This window comes from Leucopleurus acutus, assembly GCF_964270905.1.
Source record: "Leucopleurus acutus genome assembly, chromosome: 12".
Classification (NCBI taxonomy): domain Eukaryota; kingdom Metazoa; phylum Chordata; class Mammalia; order Artiodactyla; family Delphinidae; genus Leucopleurus; species Leucopleurus acutus.
In genome coordinates, this window is record NC_139154.1 from 46,737,318 (window position 1) to 46,750,075 (window position 12,758).

Here is a 12,758-nt window from a genome sequence, read left to right on the forward strand (position 1 = left end):
CCGTCTTTAAGGGTCCGGGGCGGGGGGCACAGAATGTCCCTGCGCTCCTACCCTGGTACCTACCCACTCTCCTACCCCACCCAGCTCAGGGTCGTCACCTCTCAAACGCCCTTCCCGGGCCATCACATCCCGGAGTCTGCAGTCCTGGCCTGGCTGTAGGCTGGGTTAATTATGCCTCTGAGCTTCCTGCTGGAGGATGGGGCTGGGCTGGGGGGTGAGGAGAGTGGGAGGTGAGCCTCCTCTCACCTGGGCCCCAGAACTCCTTTGTCTGAAGCCAAGAGTACTGAGCTCGGGCCCAAAGCAGGAAGGTCACTAAGGCTGGCTCATGGTCGCTTGGGGGGGCGGGGAGGGGGGTGTGAAGGGGAGACAAAGAGCCCAAAACGGAAAAAACAGCCCCTCCTGCATCTCCTGGCTCTGAGGCGGAAACCAGCTATGGCACTGAAGGTCTCTGAATCCTCGGTCCCCGAAGAGGATGTTTCTCTCCCCCTCTCTCACTGGGGAAGACCCGGGGCTCTGCTCTGGGCTTTGGCGACCTGGAGCCTGGGGACGGGGAGGGCAGGGCCAGCACCTGCGGGCGAGTGGGAGGTGTGGACCCCGCGGTGCCAGCTGCCCCCAGGGGCGGGAGGAAGTGGGGGTCACGTGTACTCGCCAAGGCTGTGTACACAGCAGGCCTTTACGTCTCACCGGACTTTCTCTGTCTCCTCCTCGAGCTTCCTTTAGGCCCTCTTGTCTCACCACAGCCAGCTCCCCAACTTTTTCTCGGGCATCCTGGAGCCGGGCTTCCCCTCTTGCCCGCTCCGGGCCTCCCTCCTTCCCGGGGGTCGCCCCTCCTCTCAGATCCTCCGCGTTCTGCCCTAGTGAGGCTTTGGGCTGCCAGAAGGGGGCGCCCACCCTTGGATCAGGAGGCAGCCTGCTGCCCCCTGGGACCTTCCTTCGGGGACCCTCCGTGGCATGTGGTTTACAGGGAATCATCTATTCATTAGAATGAAAGAAAGTCGGGGCTGAAGGAATTGTAGAGATGATGGGGTACTTGTCCAGCCCTTCGAAGGGGAAACTGAGGCCCCAGGAGCAGAGACGTACTGCCAGAGTTGAGATCAGATTTCAGAGCTCCTGACTCCCAAGCCGGCTAGCTTATTTCACACAGCACCACCCTGATGCCCCCCCCTTCCTCATTCCCCAGCCCCCATGCTCCCCGAAACAGAATTTTTCCTCATGCGGTTTCCAACTGGCTTCTTTCTGGAATTTTCTCCCTGACATACTCTGCGCATGCCCACTTGAGTGATATCTCTCTCTCTCTCTCTCTCTCTCACACACACACACACACACACACACAAACACACACACACACACACACACTTTCCAGCCCGTCCCAGCAAAACAACCAACTGGGCGGCCTTAGAATACAGCACTTGTCCTGAGTCAAGGGGGGTCAGCAGCTCTCTCGACACTCCCTCTGCAGTCCATCTGCTCCTGGCCCAGATCCAGGGTCACAGGCTGGGCCAGGTGGCTGTGTGCCTTCCAGGGTGGCCCTGGCAGGCTTGGACATGACCCTGGGGCATCTCATGTCCTGGGGGCAGGAGAGGCCAGGGTGCTTCTAACACTTACCTGTTGGTCTGAGGCTACGCTCTGCCAGGGGCCACCCCCAAATTCCCTTTAAAGTGAACCCAAATCTCAATGACAGGGCTGAGGCCAGGCTGGCCTCAGAGGGCAGCCACTAGCCCAATGCTGCGTGTTCTGTCTAAGCAGAGAGGAGCTTTGTACTGACCCTACTCTGGTGCTGGTCCTTTACTGGTCGTATAATCTCGGGTAAGTTACTTAACCTGTCTGAACCCTCAGTCTCCCCACCTGAAAAATGGGGGGTAAAAAAGTCTTCCTCAGATGCTAGCAAGGATTAAATAAGAGAATCACATAAACAGCAAAGTTTAATATGCACTGAAATCATGAGGATCTCTTTCAAATGTAGCTTCTGATTCAGCAGGTCTAGGGTGGGGCCTGAGATCCTACATTTCTAACATCCCAGGTCATGCCGGGAGACGCTGCTGTCCATGGACCACTTTGAGTAGTAAGGACATAGAACACTCAACACATAGTTAATATTCAGAAAAAATAAAATAAGTAAGATAAAATAAAATAAAAAAGAAAGCCACATTACCATCGTTACTACTATCATCATGACGGCCTCAGTGCTAAGAGTGCAGGAGCAGTTCCAGGGCCACCACCTGCCTGTCCAGGTGGCTCTCGTCCTTTATTACTCATCATCTCCTCTGCTCTTCCTTTCTCCTGGTTGTACTATCAAGATCTGGGGCTCCTGGGAGGGTGCCCAGGCCAAGACTGCCTTAAAGCCCTCCATTTTTCCTGTGTAGGAACTAATGAGAGTGCTTCCAGGACAGACGGATGGGGCCCCTGAAAAGAGACCTGGAATGAGGGGAACCGAAAGGAGACCATGGCCAATGCACTTCCACCCTGGGGCCTCAGTCTCCTTCCTCCTTGGAACCAAGCAGCTGCCTATGTGTTCTGTGTGGCTGACTGCTGGACCAGCGGCCGAGACTCCAGTAGGCCACTGCCCACCCCTCTAGGTAACAGCTCACCAGTCTCAGCAACCAGGCAAGTCACAGTGACCTTTAGGGACCCCAGCTCTGATCCCTGCCAGCATCCCCACTACCTGAATAGCTGGGGCCACACAGGACTGCTCCAGGGCCAAATTTTGAAGATCAAGGACACGTGGGATGTTTTTGCCCAGTGCACTTTGCACTAAGATTCTGAGAAGGATCCGCTCAATATGTGAAAGTCCCAAACCCAGGAGTAACCCTCGAACCATGTCTCCCCTTCCCCCTTGTGTCCCTGGCACGCATCCACAGCTCCCCAGACCCACCCTCCTCCCCTGGGCGCCTGCAGCAGCCTCCTAATCGCTCGTCCTGCTTCCCAGCCCCTCTGTTCCATTCCAGGATCCAGATGGCAAAGGGATCTTTTCAAAATGCAAAGCGGATCACGTCAACCCCTGAGAGGGCAGCCTTGAAGCCGCGCTGGTCCTGTCTGCTGTCGCACACCCTTCTCCCTTCCTCCCCCCATTCCAGACTTGTAGGTTTCTGTCAGGTCCCTGGATACCATGCTCCCTCCCACTTGTTCTCACCCCCTCCCGGCCCTTCGCCTTCCCTGGTGAACCCCAGCTCATCCTTCAGCTTAGGTGTAACAGCCCAGGCTGGCTGGCGTTCCTCTGTTACAGCTCCTCAGAAAACCATGTTTATTTTCCCTTAGAGAACTTATCTCCGTGTGTAATCACACACTTGTAAGTGTGCATTTCTCATTAACATCTATCTCTCCAGTGGACTGGGAGGTCCTCCAGGACAAGAACCAGGTTTTTGCTCGTGATGGTTTCCCCAGATCCCGGCACACACCAAATGGGTGTTTAATAAACCCCTGTTCACTGACCGAAGGAGTTGCTCCTGAGAACGAACAGAGCCGGGGAAATCCCAAACCGAAAGCAAACTCTCACGGGTTAAGAGCAGCCTTGGAGTGCTGGTTCCATCCCACCAGGCAGCAAGGGCTGCCCTGGCCCTGGGTGGCGGCTGGGTGCAAGCCATGGTGGGGTCCCAGGAGCTGCCTACTTGGTGGGAAGGGCCGATGGGTTCCCCGGTTCTGCTCTTGCACATCTGGCCGTTGTAAGGGGAGGATGGCGTTTTCTCCCTCTCCTCCAGTTTCACTCCACTCTGGCCCCTTGGCCACTCCCACCACGAGTCAGGACACACCCCCGGAGGTGCAGAGTTCAGGACCATCCCCCACTCCAAGCCCCACTCCAGAACAGCGGGGGATCTGGGAAGGGCACACCGACTCGGAAGCTAGAGACCAAGATGGAACGAATTCTGCATCTGCCACTGACAGGATTGGAGTCCCTGACCAAGTCACTTCATCTCGTTAAGGCTCAATTTTTTTCCACCTTAAGATGAGGATAGTAATTCCTCTTGAAGAAGATTGTTTGGAAGAGTAAATAAAACAACAAATGCAGAGTGAGTACCTCAGAAAGCGCTTTGCACATGGTGGGAGCGTCATAAATATTAGTTGAATAATAGACGAATGAAAGATATTTTAAAATAAATTTGGGAATCTCTTTTCCGGAGATGCTCTCTACCTTGCACGAATATTAGGTTTGAATGCATGCAAAATTAAGTTATGCCAATTAATCGATTGATTCACTCCATCATGTACACTTAGGAAGGAAGGCTTTTTGAAATTAAAATGCACATATGCAAAACAACCTGGCAGGGCCCTGGGAGGATCAAATGTGATAATGTATGAGAAAGTGCTTCGTAAACTGTGAAGCCCTGTACAAATGCTAGTTGTCCTCATTACTAACATGTTTACAGCTCTGTTGGCCCCGAAATCGCTGGCTTAACCTTAAAGAGAAAAGTGGGCAACTTTCCAGGACTCCAGGGCTAGGCCACAAAGTCCTCAGAGGAAGAGGCCTGGGCTGGGCAGCGCACACCCAACTCCCCCCCTGCTCGTCCCCTCCCCCAATCTGTCACCACCAAACTTCAGTCCAGTCCACTCAACTATGGTGGGCTCAAGACATCTGCACCGGGAAAAGCTAGCTGGGCTTTTCATATCCACAAGGACATCTGCTGCCCTCGAGCGCCCAGGCCAGGGGCTACCAACGTGTGGACCCCAAAGAGCCGCAGGTCTTGCGGAAGAGTAAGCAGGCCAGGCAAAGGCTGAAGGAAAGCGAGGCACACGACCAGCCTATGGGGAGACAGCCATCAGCCCAGTCCGGCAACCAATGGCATTCTGTAAACTCACTCTTGCCAGATCTAGCTGTTTTTTTCCATGAGAAGCCAAAACTCCAGATTTTTATGTGAAATTTCTTGATTCTTAAATATTGGCAACTCATTTTTTTTTAATGTTTAAAATACTACATGGGCCAAATCAAAAATGTGTGCAGGCTGTATGCAGCCTGCAGGGCACAGCTTTGGCAAGCAGACCTTCCGCTACCGTGCCCAGCCCAGGCCTCCTGGGACCCACTAAGCCCCGAGGTTCTAACCCTCAGGGGGATCCCAGCCAGCCCAGCAGAGGCTGCCCTGCTTTTGCCCAGGACTTACCCTCTTCTGCAGGGGCTCCCCGGCCATCCTTGGGGGTGCAGCAGCCATTCTCCACGGCTCTGGAGGCTTCGGGCGGGGTCTCAGCTGCACCCTCTCCCTCTGCTGGGGCCCCGCCCTTCTGCCCCCCAGCGGGGCTCCCCTCCTCTGGCTGGGGCTCACTCCGCTTCTCCAAGTCCCCGTTGGGTAACAGCTCTGAGGGGCCTGAGTCTTGGGCCATGGACGGGGACTTGGAGGTCACGGCGGGGTCCTTCGGCGTGTCACTGCTTTCCACCTGGAAAGATAAACGTGAGGGGAGAATTAGACCAGTGGTTTTAGCCCCTTTTGCATCACTGACCCATCTGAGATTCCGGTGAAAATTATATACCCGCTGTCCAGAAAACTGTGTGCACATAAATGTTTATGGAGTCAAATACACTCACAGTTGTTCTCTCAGATTCAAGGGGTTCACAGGCCTGACCCCCTGAAGTCAAGAGGTCTGTGGACTCCAGTTAAGAAAACGGGAGAAGAAACCGAGCAGGTTTAACAGCCTGGTCCCACTGCCAGCTGCGCCTCAGCCAGGCCATCCCCACTCACTGAGGTGACAGAGGGTGCCCAAGTCTTCTCTGTGGCCTCTACCGAAAACAGATGCTCCTCACACGATCCCTACTTCAAACCAGGACCCCTCCTCAGAAGATTCTAGTAACCCTGGGCTGATCTGACTTCTGTGCCAGAGCCCCCCTGGCTGTCCTCTTGGTCTCTCGAGCTGCTGCCTGGCCAGGTGGAGTGTGAGGGTGAAAGAGGGCCTCCTCTGGGCCCCAAAGCCTAGCACAGGTCCCTCCCTCAGCTTTGGCCCACAGCCTTTCCTGGGCACTCAGACCCCAGGAGAGCCAAGGCCCCAGCCAGCAACCGCAGTCTCTGCAGCAACCCTCCCTAGCACGCGGCGCCACGTCCCCGCCAAGAGGAAGTGTCTTGCTTTGTTCCCAAGAGTCTCAGAACTGAGCTTGCTACAAGAATCACCCTGAGAGCTGTCGTAACCGTCCTTCAGAAGTGTCACTGCATGGTGGGCAAGAGCTCCTCACCCTGTTACCCCTCAGAGCCGCTCGGCCTCCCTGGGGAGGCTCTCAGAGAATTTTGTGATTAGCTTGAGGCCACACACTTTGTGAGGACAGAGCGTGGCCAGCACTTGGTCCTTGGCCATCTGGGGGCAGGTAGGCCAGGACATAGCAGAAGGAACGAAGGTGTCCTCTTGGGGCAGGAGAGACAAGAGTCCCCTATACTTGGCGCTCTGCCACATCCGCGGGCACCAGGCCGCCCCCAGCAGCCCTGCCCATCGGCTCCCCTGCAGATCAGCCGCCTGGAGAAGGGCGGGAGCGGCACCAGCTCAGCAAACACCTCAGGAAGGCGCCGCTCAAGAGGGCGCCTCAGTTTCCCCACCTGGGAAGGTGAGATGCCTAGGCTAGACCAATGGAGGGTTTCCTTCTTTTCAAGTTTTTTTTCTGTTTATAAAAGTCAGACACACATATTATAAAAACTCAAACCACACAAAAGTGAGTAGTATTAAAAGGTTAAAGCTCCTATTTCACTTCTGTGCCTCCAAAATCACTCCCCACAGGCGAGCCGTTATTAACAGTTTGGGGCTTCCCTGGTGGCGCAGTGGTTAAGAATCCGCCTGCCAATGCAGGGGACACGGGTTCGAGCCCTGGTCCGGGAGGATCCCACATGCCGCGGAGCAACTAAGTCCGTGTGCCACGACTACCGAACCTGCGCTCTGGAGCCTGCGTGCCGCAACTACTGAGCCTGCGTGCCGCAACTACTGAAGCCCGCGCGCTCTAGAGCCTGTGCTCGGCAACAAGAGGAGCCACTGCACTGAGAAGCCCGCGCACCGCAACGAAGAGTAGCCCCCGCTCGCCGCAACTTGAGAAAGCCCGCGCGCAGCAACGAAGACCCAGTGCAGCCAAAAACTAAATAAATAAATTTAAGAAAAGATTTTTTAAAATTGCTTGTTAACAGTTTGGCAAGTAGCTTTTCTCGACTTTTCTCCTCTGCATCTACAATCGTGTGTAAGTTACATGTTTATACACATGCATTTATACACACATCCAGATCCAGGTTTTTTTTCCCCTAAGAAGGGATCATACGACTTATCGTTCTGCAACTTGCTTTTTCACTTAGCAAGCACCGTGGGCATCTCTCCATACCAGTGCGTAGGGATCGGGCTCATTCTGTCTCAGCTGCTCAGCATTCTATCGAACGGATGCTCCTTAATTTATTCAAACCATCTCCTAATGGTGGGCCTTTGGGCTGGTTTGCTTTCTCCTGCAGTGAACCCCTTGCACTTAACCGCTCTGCGCACCTGTGGATTTCTGTAGGCCAGAGTCCCAGAAGTGGACTGGCTGGGGGGAGAGGGCCTGCCCATCCACGTGTGAGTAGATCCTGCCAAATTCCCTCCAGAGAGTTGTATCCCTGAAGCACCCCCCAAAGCCTGAGAGAGCACTGGTTTCCCCAGACCCTCCCTGCAAGGCCCGGCAGCCTCCAAGGCTGCTTCTGCTCCGAGGATCTACGATCTCAACTCTGAGCCCACTGCTGTATGGTGAGGAAACCCCCGAGGTGGCGAATAGGGACGTGGGCCTTGTTAAAAAATAACAAAAATAAAACCCAGCATCCTCCCTGGACGAGTCCCTACATGGAGCAGCTGAGGGCGAGCCGAGGGAACGCGCGGCCTTGCCGGGCTGCTCTCCTGGCCGTGTGGAGGGCTGTGTGGGACAGCTGGGGGCAGGCCTGCTTCCAGGAAGAAAACCTCCCGCAGAAAGCTACAAACGTGTGGGCGCCTCAGCAGCAGGCGGGGGGGCCGCAGCAACAGGAAGACGAGGCCTGTGGCCTCTGGCGGAAGGGAGAAGTCCTCCACTAGCGTTGGGCACTTGGGGCCGAAGCCGGCAGAGCCAGGAGGCCAAACGCAGGATGGCCAGGGGAGCAGCCAGGCCCTGTCTCTCTCTTCAGCTGCCATCCCCAGGTGTCAGGACCCACACACCCTGTTCAGGACTCAGAAGGTCTTTCCCACCTCCCTGCTCAAGCCAGCAGGCTCCCTGGCCTAGAATTCCCCTCCCTGGATAAATCCTCTCATTGCTCGAGGCTCCTGTGTGTGTGAGAGTCGGGTGGCCCAGGCAACCCAGAGAGCCAGGCACGCCTGGGCCCCCACTGCTACCCTCAGGCCCGGCTGTGCCAGCGCCACAGAGCCCCAGACGCGGGACTCCCAGGGAGGTGGGTAGGGGATTCCGCTGGCCAACGCAGGCTGAGAAGTTTGGGTCAGCACCAATCTCTTACCATGGCCGTGGTCCTCCTTTCCTCTAGCCACTTGCTTCCCCACAGACACCTCAAGTCGAGGCAGGCTCCCAGCCCCACAAACTGCTCAGACAACTCCGCTGTCACTCACTTCCTGCCCGGGGACCACACGGCCTCTTCTCACCCTGGGACTCACTTCCTGTTGACTGCCAGCTCCATAGCACAGAGACCCAGGAGTACCTGCTCCGAGACTCAACCCAGCCCCAGGGTCCCAACCCACCCCGATTGGGCACCCCTCCCAGGCCTGCCCTGGAGGACCCATCTGCAGCACGAGACACGCCATCCTTCCCGAGGTGGGCGGATGAGGGGTAGGGGAGCACCCTGCACAGCTCCAGCCCCGGGGGTAGCTCAGCGGGCTGAAATCCACCCCAATCTCACGAGTCCTCTCCCTCCTTTCCTCCCGACCAGCCCATCCCCCATTGCCCGTCCTCTCTGGTCGTGGATGACCCTGAGTTGACCAAAGCTCTGGGCTTAGGGGAGCTGCTGACTCTTGCCACGGTCAACCCTTGATCCATCTTACCCATCAAGAACCCCCCACACACACGGCCAGTAGTGGCCCCTCACTGGCCCTCTCTCTGGAGTTCAGGGTAACTGGGCAGGTCAAATCCACCCAGAAGAAACCGCTGAGAGGAAGGAAGGAGGTCCACAGGCAAACGGACTGACGCAACTCTAAATCTCCAGGGAGGAGCTGGGTGCTCCCTAAAAGGGCATCTCAGGTGAGAAGAGCAGACCTGGAAGCCACTAGGAGTGGCCACCCCAGCCAGGCCTGTGCCCTCCTTTCCCCCCACCCCCCACTAGCTTGTCGCCTCCTAGAGGCAGGGACTCGCTTTATTACGTTAGACTGGGCGCGGAGTAGGGCACCTGGCAGGTGTTCAGTAGTCATGATGATACCTTAATGCCAAAGACCAGGTTACGAGTGAGAGCATCCAGTTCACACGTCTAGAGGGAGTTTCAACTTTGTTCATGTCAAGCGTAACTGTTGAAAATCCTGTTTCTGTTTGCTTTTATTCTTTACAGTTGCCTTGAAAGGAGACACGGCACACCCTGAGACACTCATTGTTCCCATGGCGGGGAGGGGTAGCAGCAGAAGCCCCTGGTCCCTGTAGAAGGCACCGCCAGCAGCTAGAGGTGACAATTTGCACTCCCCTTCTTCTCACCTGTGGGGTACGGGAAGAGGGCGGGAGTGGAGGCAGAATGGGAATGGCAGCCACGGGCCCCCTCACTTCTCCTCCCTGGGGTGGTGGACACAACGGATCACGCAGAGTCTGTTCCCACCGTGCGCCTAACCCCGCCCAGGGCCCACCTCCCGGGGCCCCTCAGAGTTTGCCGATCTTTGCCTTCCTTCCAGGCAAGACCCCTCCACCCCAGGGAAATGCCTCCTGCTTCTCTGTTGCCCACCCGCTCCTCGGGCCCCTCCTGCGAGCAGCTCATCCCAAGCAGTGAAGGCAGTGGTTCCCCGCAGAGGACAGCTGGCAATGTGTCTGAGACGCTTTGGGTCACCTCACTGTGGGTTGGGGGGACAGACAGTGGCTTCTGGTGGGGAGGGGACAGCCCTCACCACAAAAATTACGCAGCCCCAAACGTGGATGGTGCTGTTGAAAAGCCCTGGGATGAGGACGGGGGCACGGACCAGGGACTTTTTCTAGGGACCATTTTTTTAAAACAAAAAAAAATTTTGGTAAAATATATGCAACATAAAACCCACCATTTTACTCATTCTCAAGTGTACAATTCAATGAAATTAAGTACATTCACACTGTTGTACAACCATTAACACTGTCCATCTTGAAAACTTTTTCATCATCCCAAACTGAAACTCTTGTACCCATTAAACAAAATTCCCCATCCCCCCACCCCCAAGTCCCTGGCAACCACTATTCTACTTTCTGTCTTCTAAGGAACATTTTAAAATCTGTCTGTCTGTCTCTCACACACACCACCCCGGGTGGTATTTGTGCCAGGCCCTGGTCTTTGGAACCCTCAGCCTTGCCCCCAACACCCCCAAAGCCCCTGTGGAGTCTGGCCCTTAAGTTCACCCGAGCATTCACTCACATCCCCTAGCCCACCGCATACCACATTTGTTTACAAAGCACTTTCACACCCTATCTCATTAGAGCACTCCTCACATGTTACCTAATTATTTGTTTACTGTGTGTCTCCCTCCTAGACTGTGAACTTTGCCTTATTTAACTTTTTATTTCTCTTCCTTCCAACCACTCCACTGACAGCTCCCCAGTGCTAAGCAGAGGACTCGGCATAACTATGCTTATACAATCAATCGACTTAATTATCCCAATTATCCTGATGGGTTGGTGTTACTCTCACTTTTCCAAGGAAAAGGTCTCCAAGGTCTGCCTCAGGTCACACGCCTTCTAAGTGGTAAAGCTTCCAAAATGACCCAGGTACAGGAGAGGCATTTGAAAGCTAGCCACCCCCTCTGGGTTGAGTCTCAGGAAAAGCCCAACCTCAAATCCCAAGGGATCCAAGGAGGGAAAAGGAGGCTTTGATGTGCCTGAGCAGGGCCAGGGAAAGGCTGCAGCTGTTTCCCAGGCAGCAGCCACCACAGGGAAAGGCCAGAGGCAAAGCCAGAAGTGAACCTGTCCAGGCCAAAGCCAGTCCCCCAGCTGCCCACCCTGCCCCCTTCCCCTCCCCCTTTGCTGGAAGTCTGGACCAGACCCCAGAACTCCAACCCTCCCTCAGGAAGGGAGGCCTTGTCTCCCAAGGTGGGGCAGAGTGCCGGGGCTCCAAATAGGAAAGGGATTTTGAGGCCTGTTTGACAGGTATGATACCTGCACACGAAAGCTAAGAGGCGAGGGAAATGATACAAGGGAGACAGGTCCCTGGGTCAGCTCTCCAGCACAGCCCCGGGCGCAGGCTTACCTGGGCCCAGGTGTGGAGGGGGGAGACCTGGGACCCTGTGTCTACCACTGGAAGGCCCTGGAGGTCGGAGCCACGTTCTGGCCTGGTTCTGGGCACCTGACTCACCCTCTCCTCCTGTGCCAGGAGCTGCTGCTGAAAGGGGCCTTTGCCCCCAGAGCCCAGGGGAGCTCCGGCGGGGGGAGGCCCAGAGGCTGGCAGATGTGGGATGGCCTCACCTCGCCCTCCCCAGCCTTCCTGCCCTCCCTCCTACCCCCTCATCGCCATTGTGCCTTTAAGGCACTTGGAACACTCAGCTCTATGCCAGCCGGGGACCCTGGCGTCTGGCCAGCTATGGCCTCTTGATTAAAGACACACAGAGACGCAATCACATGCACAGACACACAAGGGGTTCACCATGGCCCAGAGAAACCCGCTCACCAGCCGCAGAGACGTGCTCAGATGCCCCAGAGTGATGTCAACAAAAACACGCCAACAATCCCCCTCCACTCGCACCCTCCGTTCACTCCAGTCCCTCGCAGACCCTTCAGCTCGCCGCCAACGCCCTGGATTTTCCCAAGTTGACTCTCGTTTCAGGAAACAGCCAAACCGTCCACGTAAGTGGGGCAGCCCTGTCCCCTAAGCGTTGGCACTGGGCCCGGGCTCCCCAGTCTCCTCTGCCCCAGGCCTTCCTGCAGCCCCTTCCCCTGGCAGCCCTCTGCTCTGATCGGCCGGAAGTGGCCTTGAGGCAGGGAGAGCCAGAGAGTTCCTCCACGCCCACTCCCAAGAGAGGCCCACATGCCTCCCTGCTCAGCCTTCCTGGGGTGAATGGAGTCGGACCCCAAGACTTTGGAACCAGGACCTTGACCCTTCCAATTTCCTTTTATCTAGTGGAGTGGCCAAAAGGGCCACCAGTGGGGTCAAGGGACAGAAGGACCAGAGGCCAAAGAGGGCCAACTCTGGCAAGTCTGACCCCAGCTTGGGTATGACTTCTAGGTGCCACCATTTCTCTCACCACTGAGGCTGGGAGCTTCCTTCCCACCCTCCTCCCCAGAGATCTCTCCAGCGTGTGTGTGTGTGTGTGTGTGTGTGTGTGTGTGTGTGTGTGTGTGTGTGTGTGTGTGTGTGTGTGTGTGTGTGTGTGTGTGTTTAAGAAAGAGAGAGAGAGAGAGAGAAGAGGGACTCAGGACTGAGGAGAGAACTTCAGGGTGTGGCGAAGTCTTAGAGGTCACTCAGTCGGGGCCCCTGCTAGCTGTGACAAATGGATGCAAGAACTAGCATGCCTGGTGAGTGGCGGCCCATCCGGGGTTCTACTTCCAGCAGGGACACCTGTCCACCTGGAAGAGGGCCTGACTGTGCTCTTTGAAGTCAACCTCAAAGGATTTCAGGGTGAGCTGGAGCCTCCCTTGAAAAAGCCATTATGTAGAGAAGATCCAGGTCGTATTTAAGTAAACCTCTTTCGCAGTTTTCTTCTGTTCTCAACCTCTACGTCCA

General features: G+C 55.9%; 1 protein-coding gene across 1 annotated transcript in view; it reads right to left on the reverse strand.

The window, feature by feature from the left end:
• The window catches only part of LOC309970145 (DNA (cytosine-5)-methyltransferase 3A-like), a gene marked incomplete at its 3' end in the record, with an annotated part of 60,562 nt that overhangs the window by 932 nt on the left and 46,872 nt on the right, over nt 1-12,758 (reverse strand). Inside the window, exon 4 of the mRNA XM_082852410.1 lies at nt 5,091-5,361. Coding sequence (XP_082708536.1) covers nt 5,091-5,361 — 271 coding nt within the window. The remainder of the gene's footprint in view (nt 1-5,090; nt 5,362-12,758) is intronic.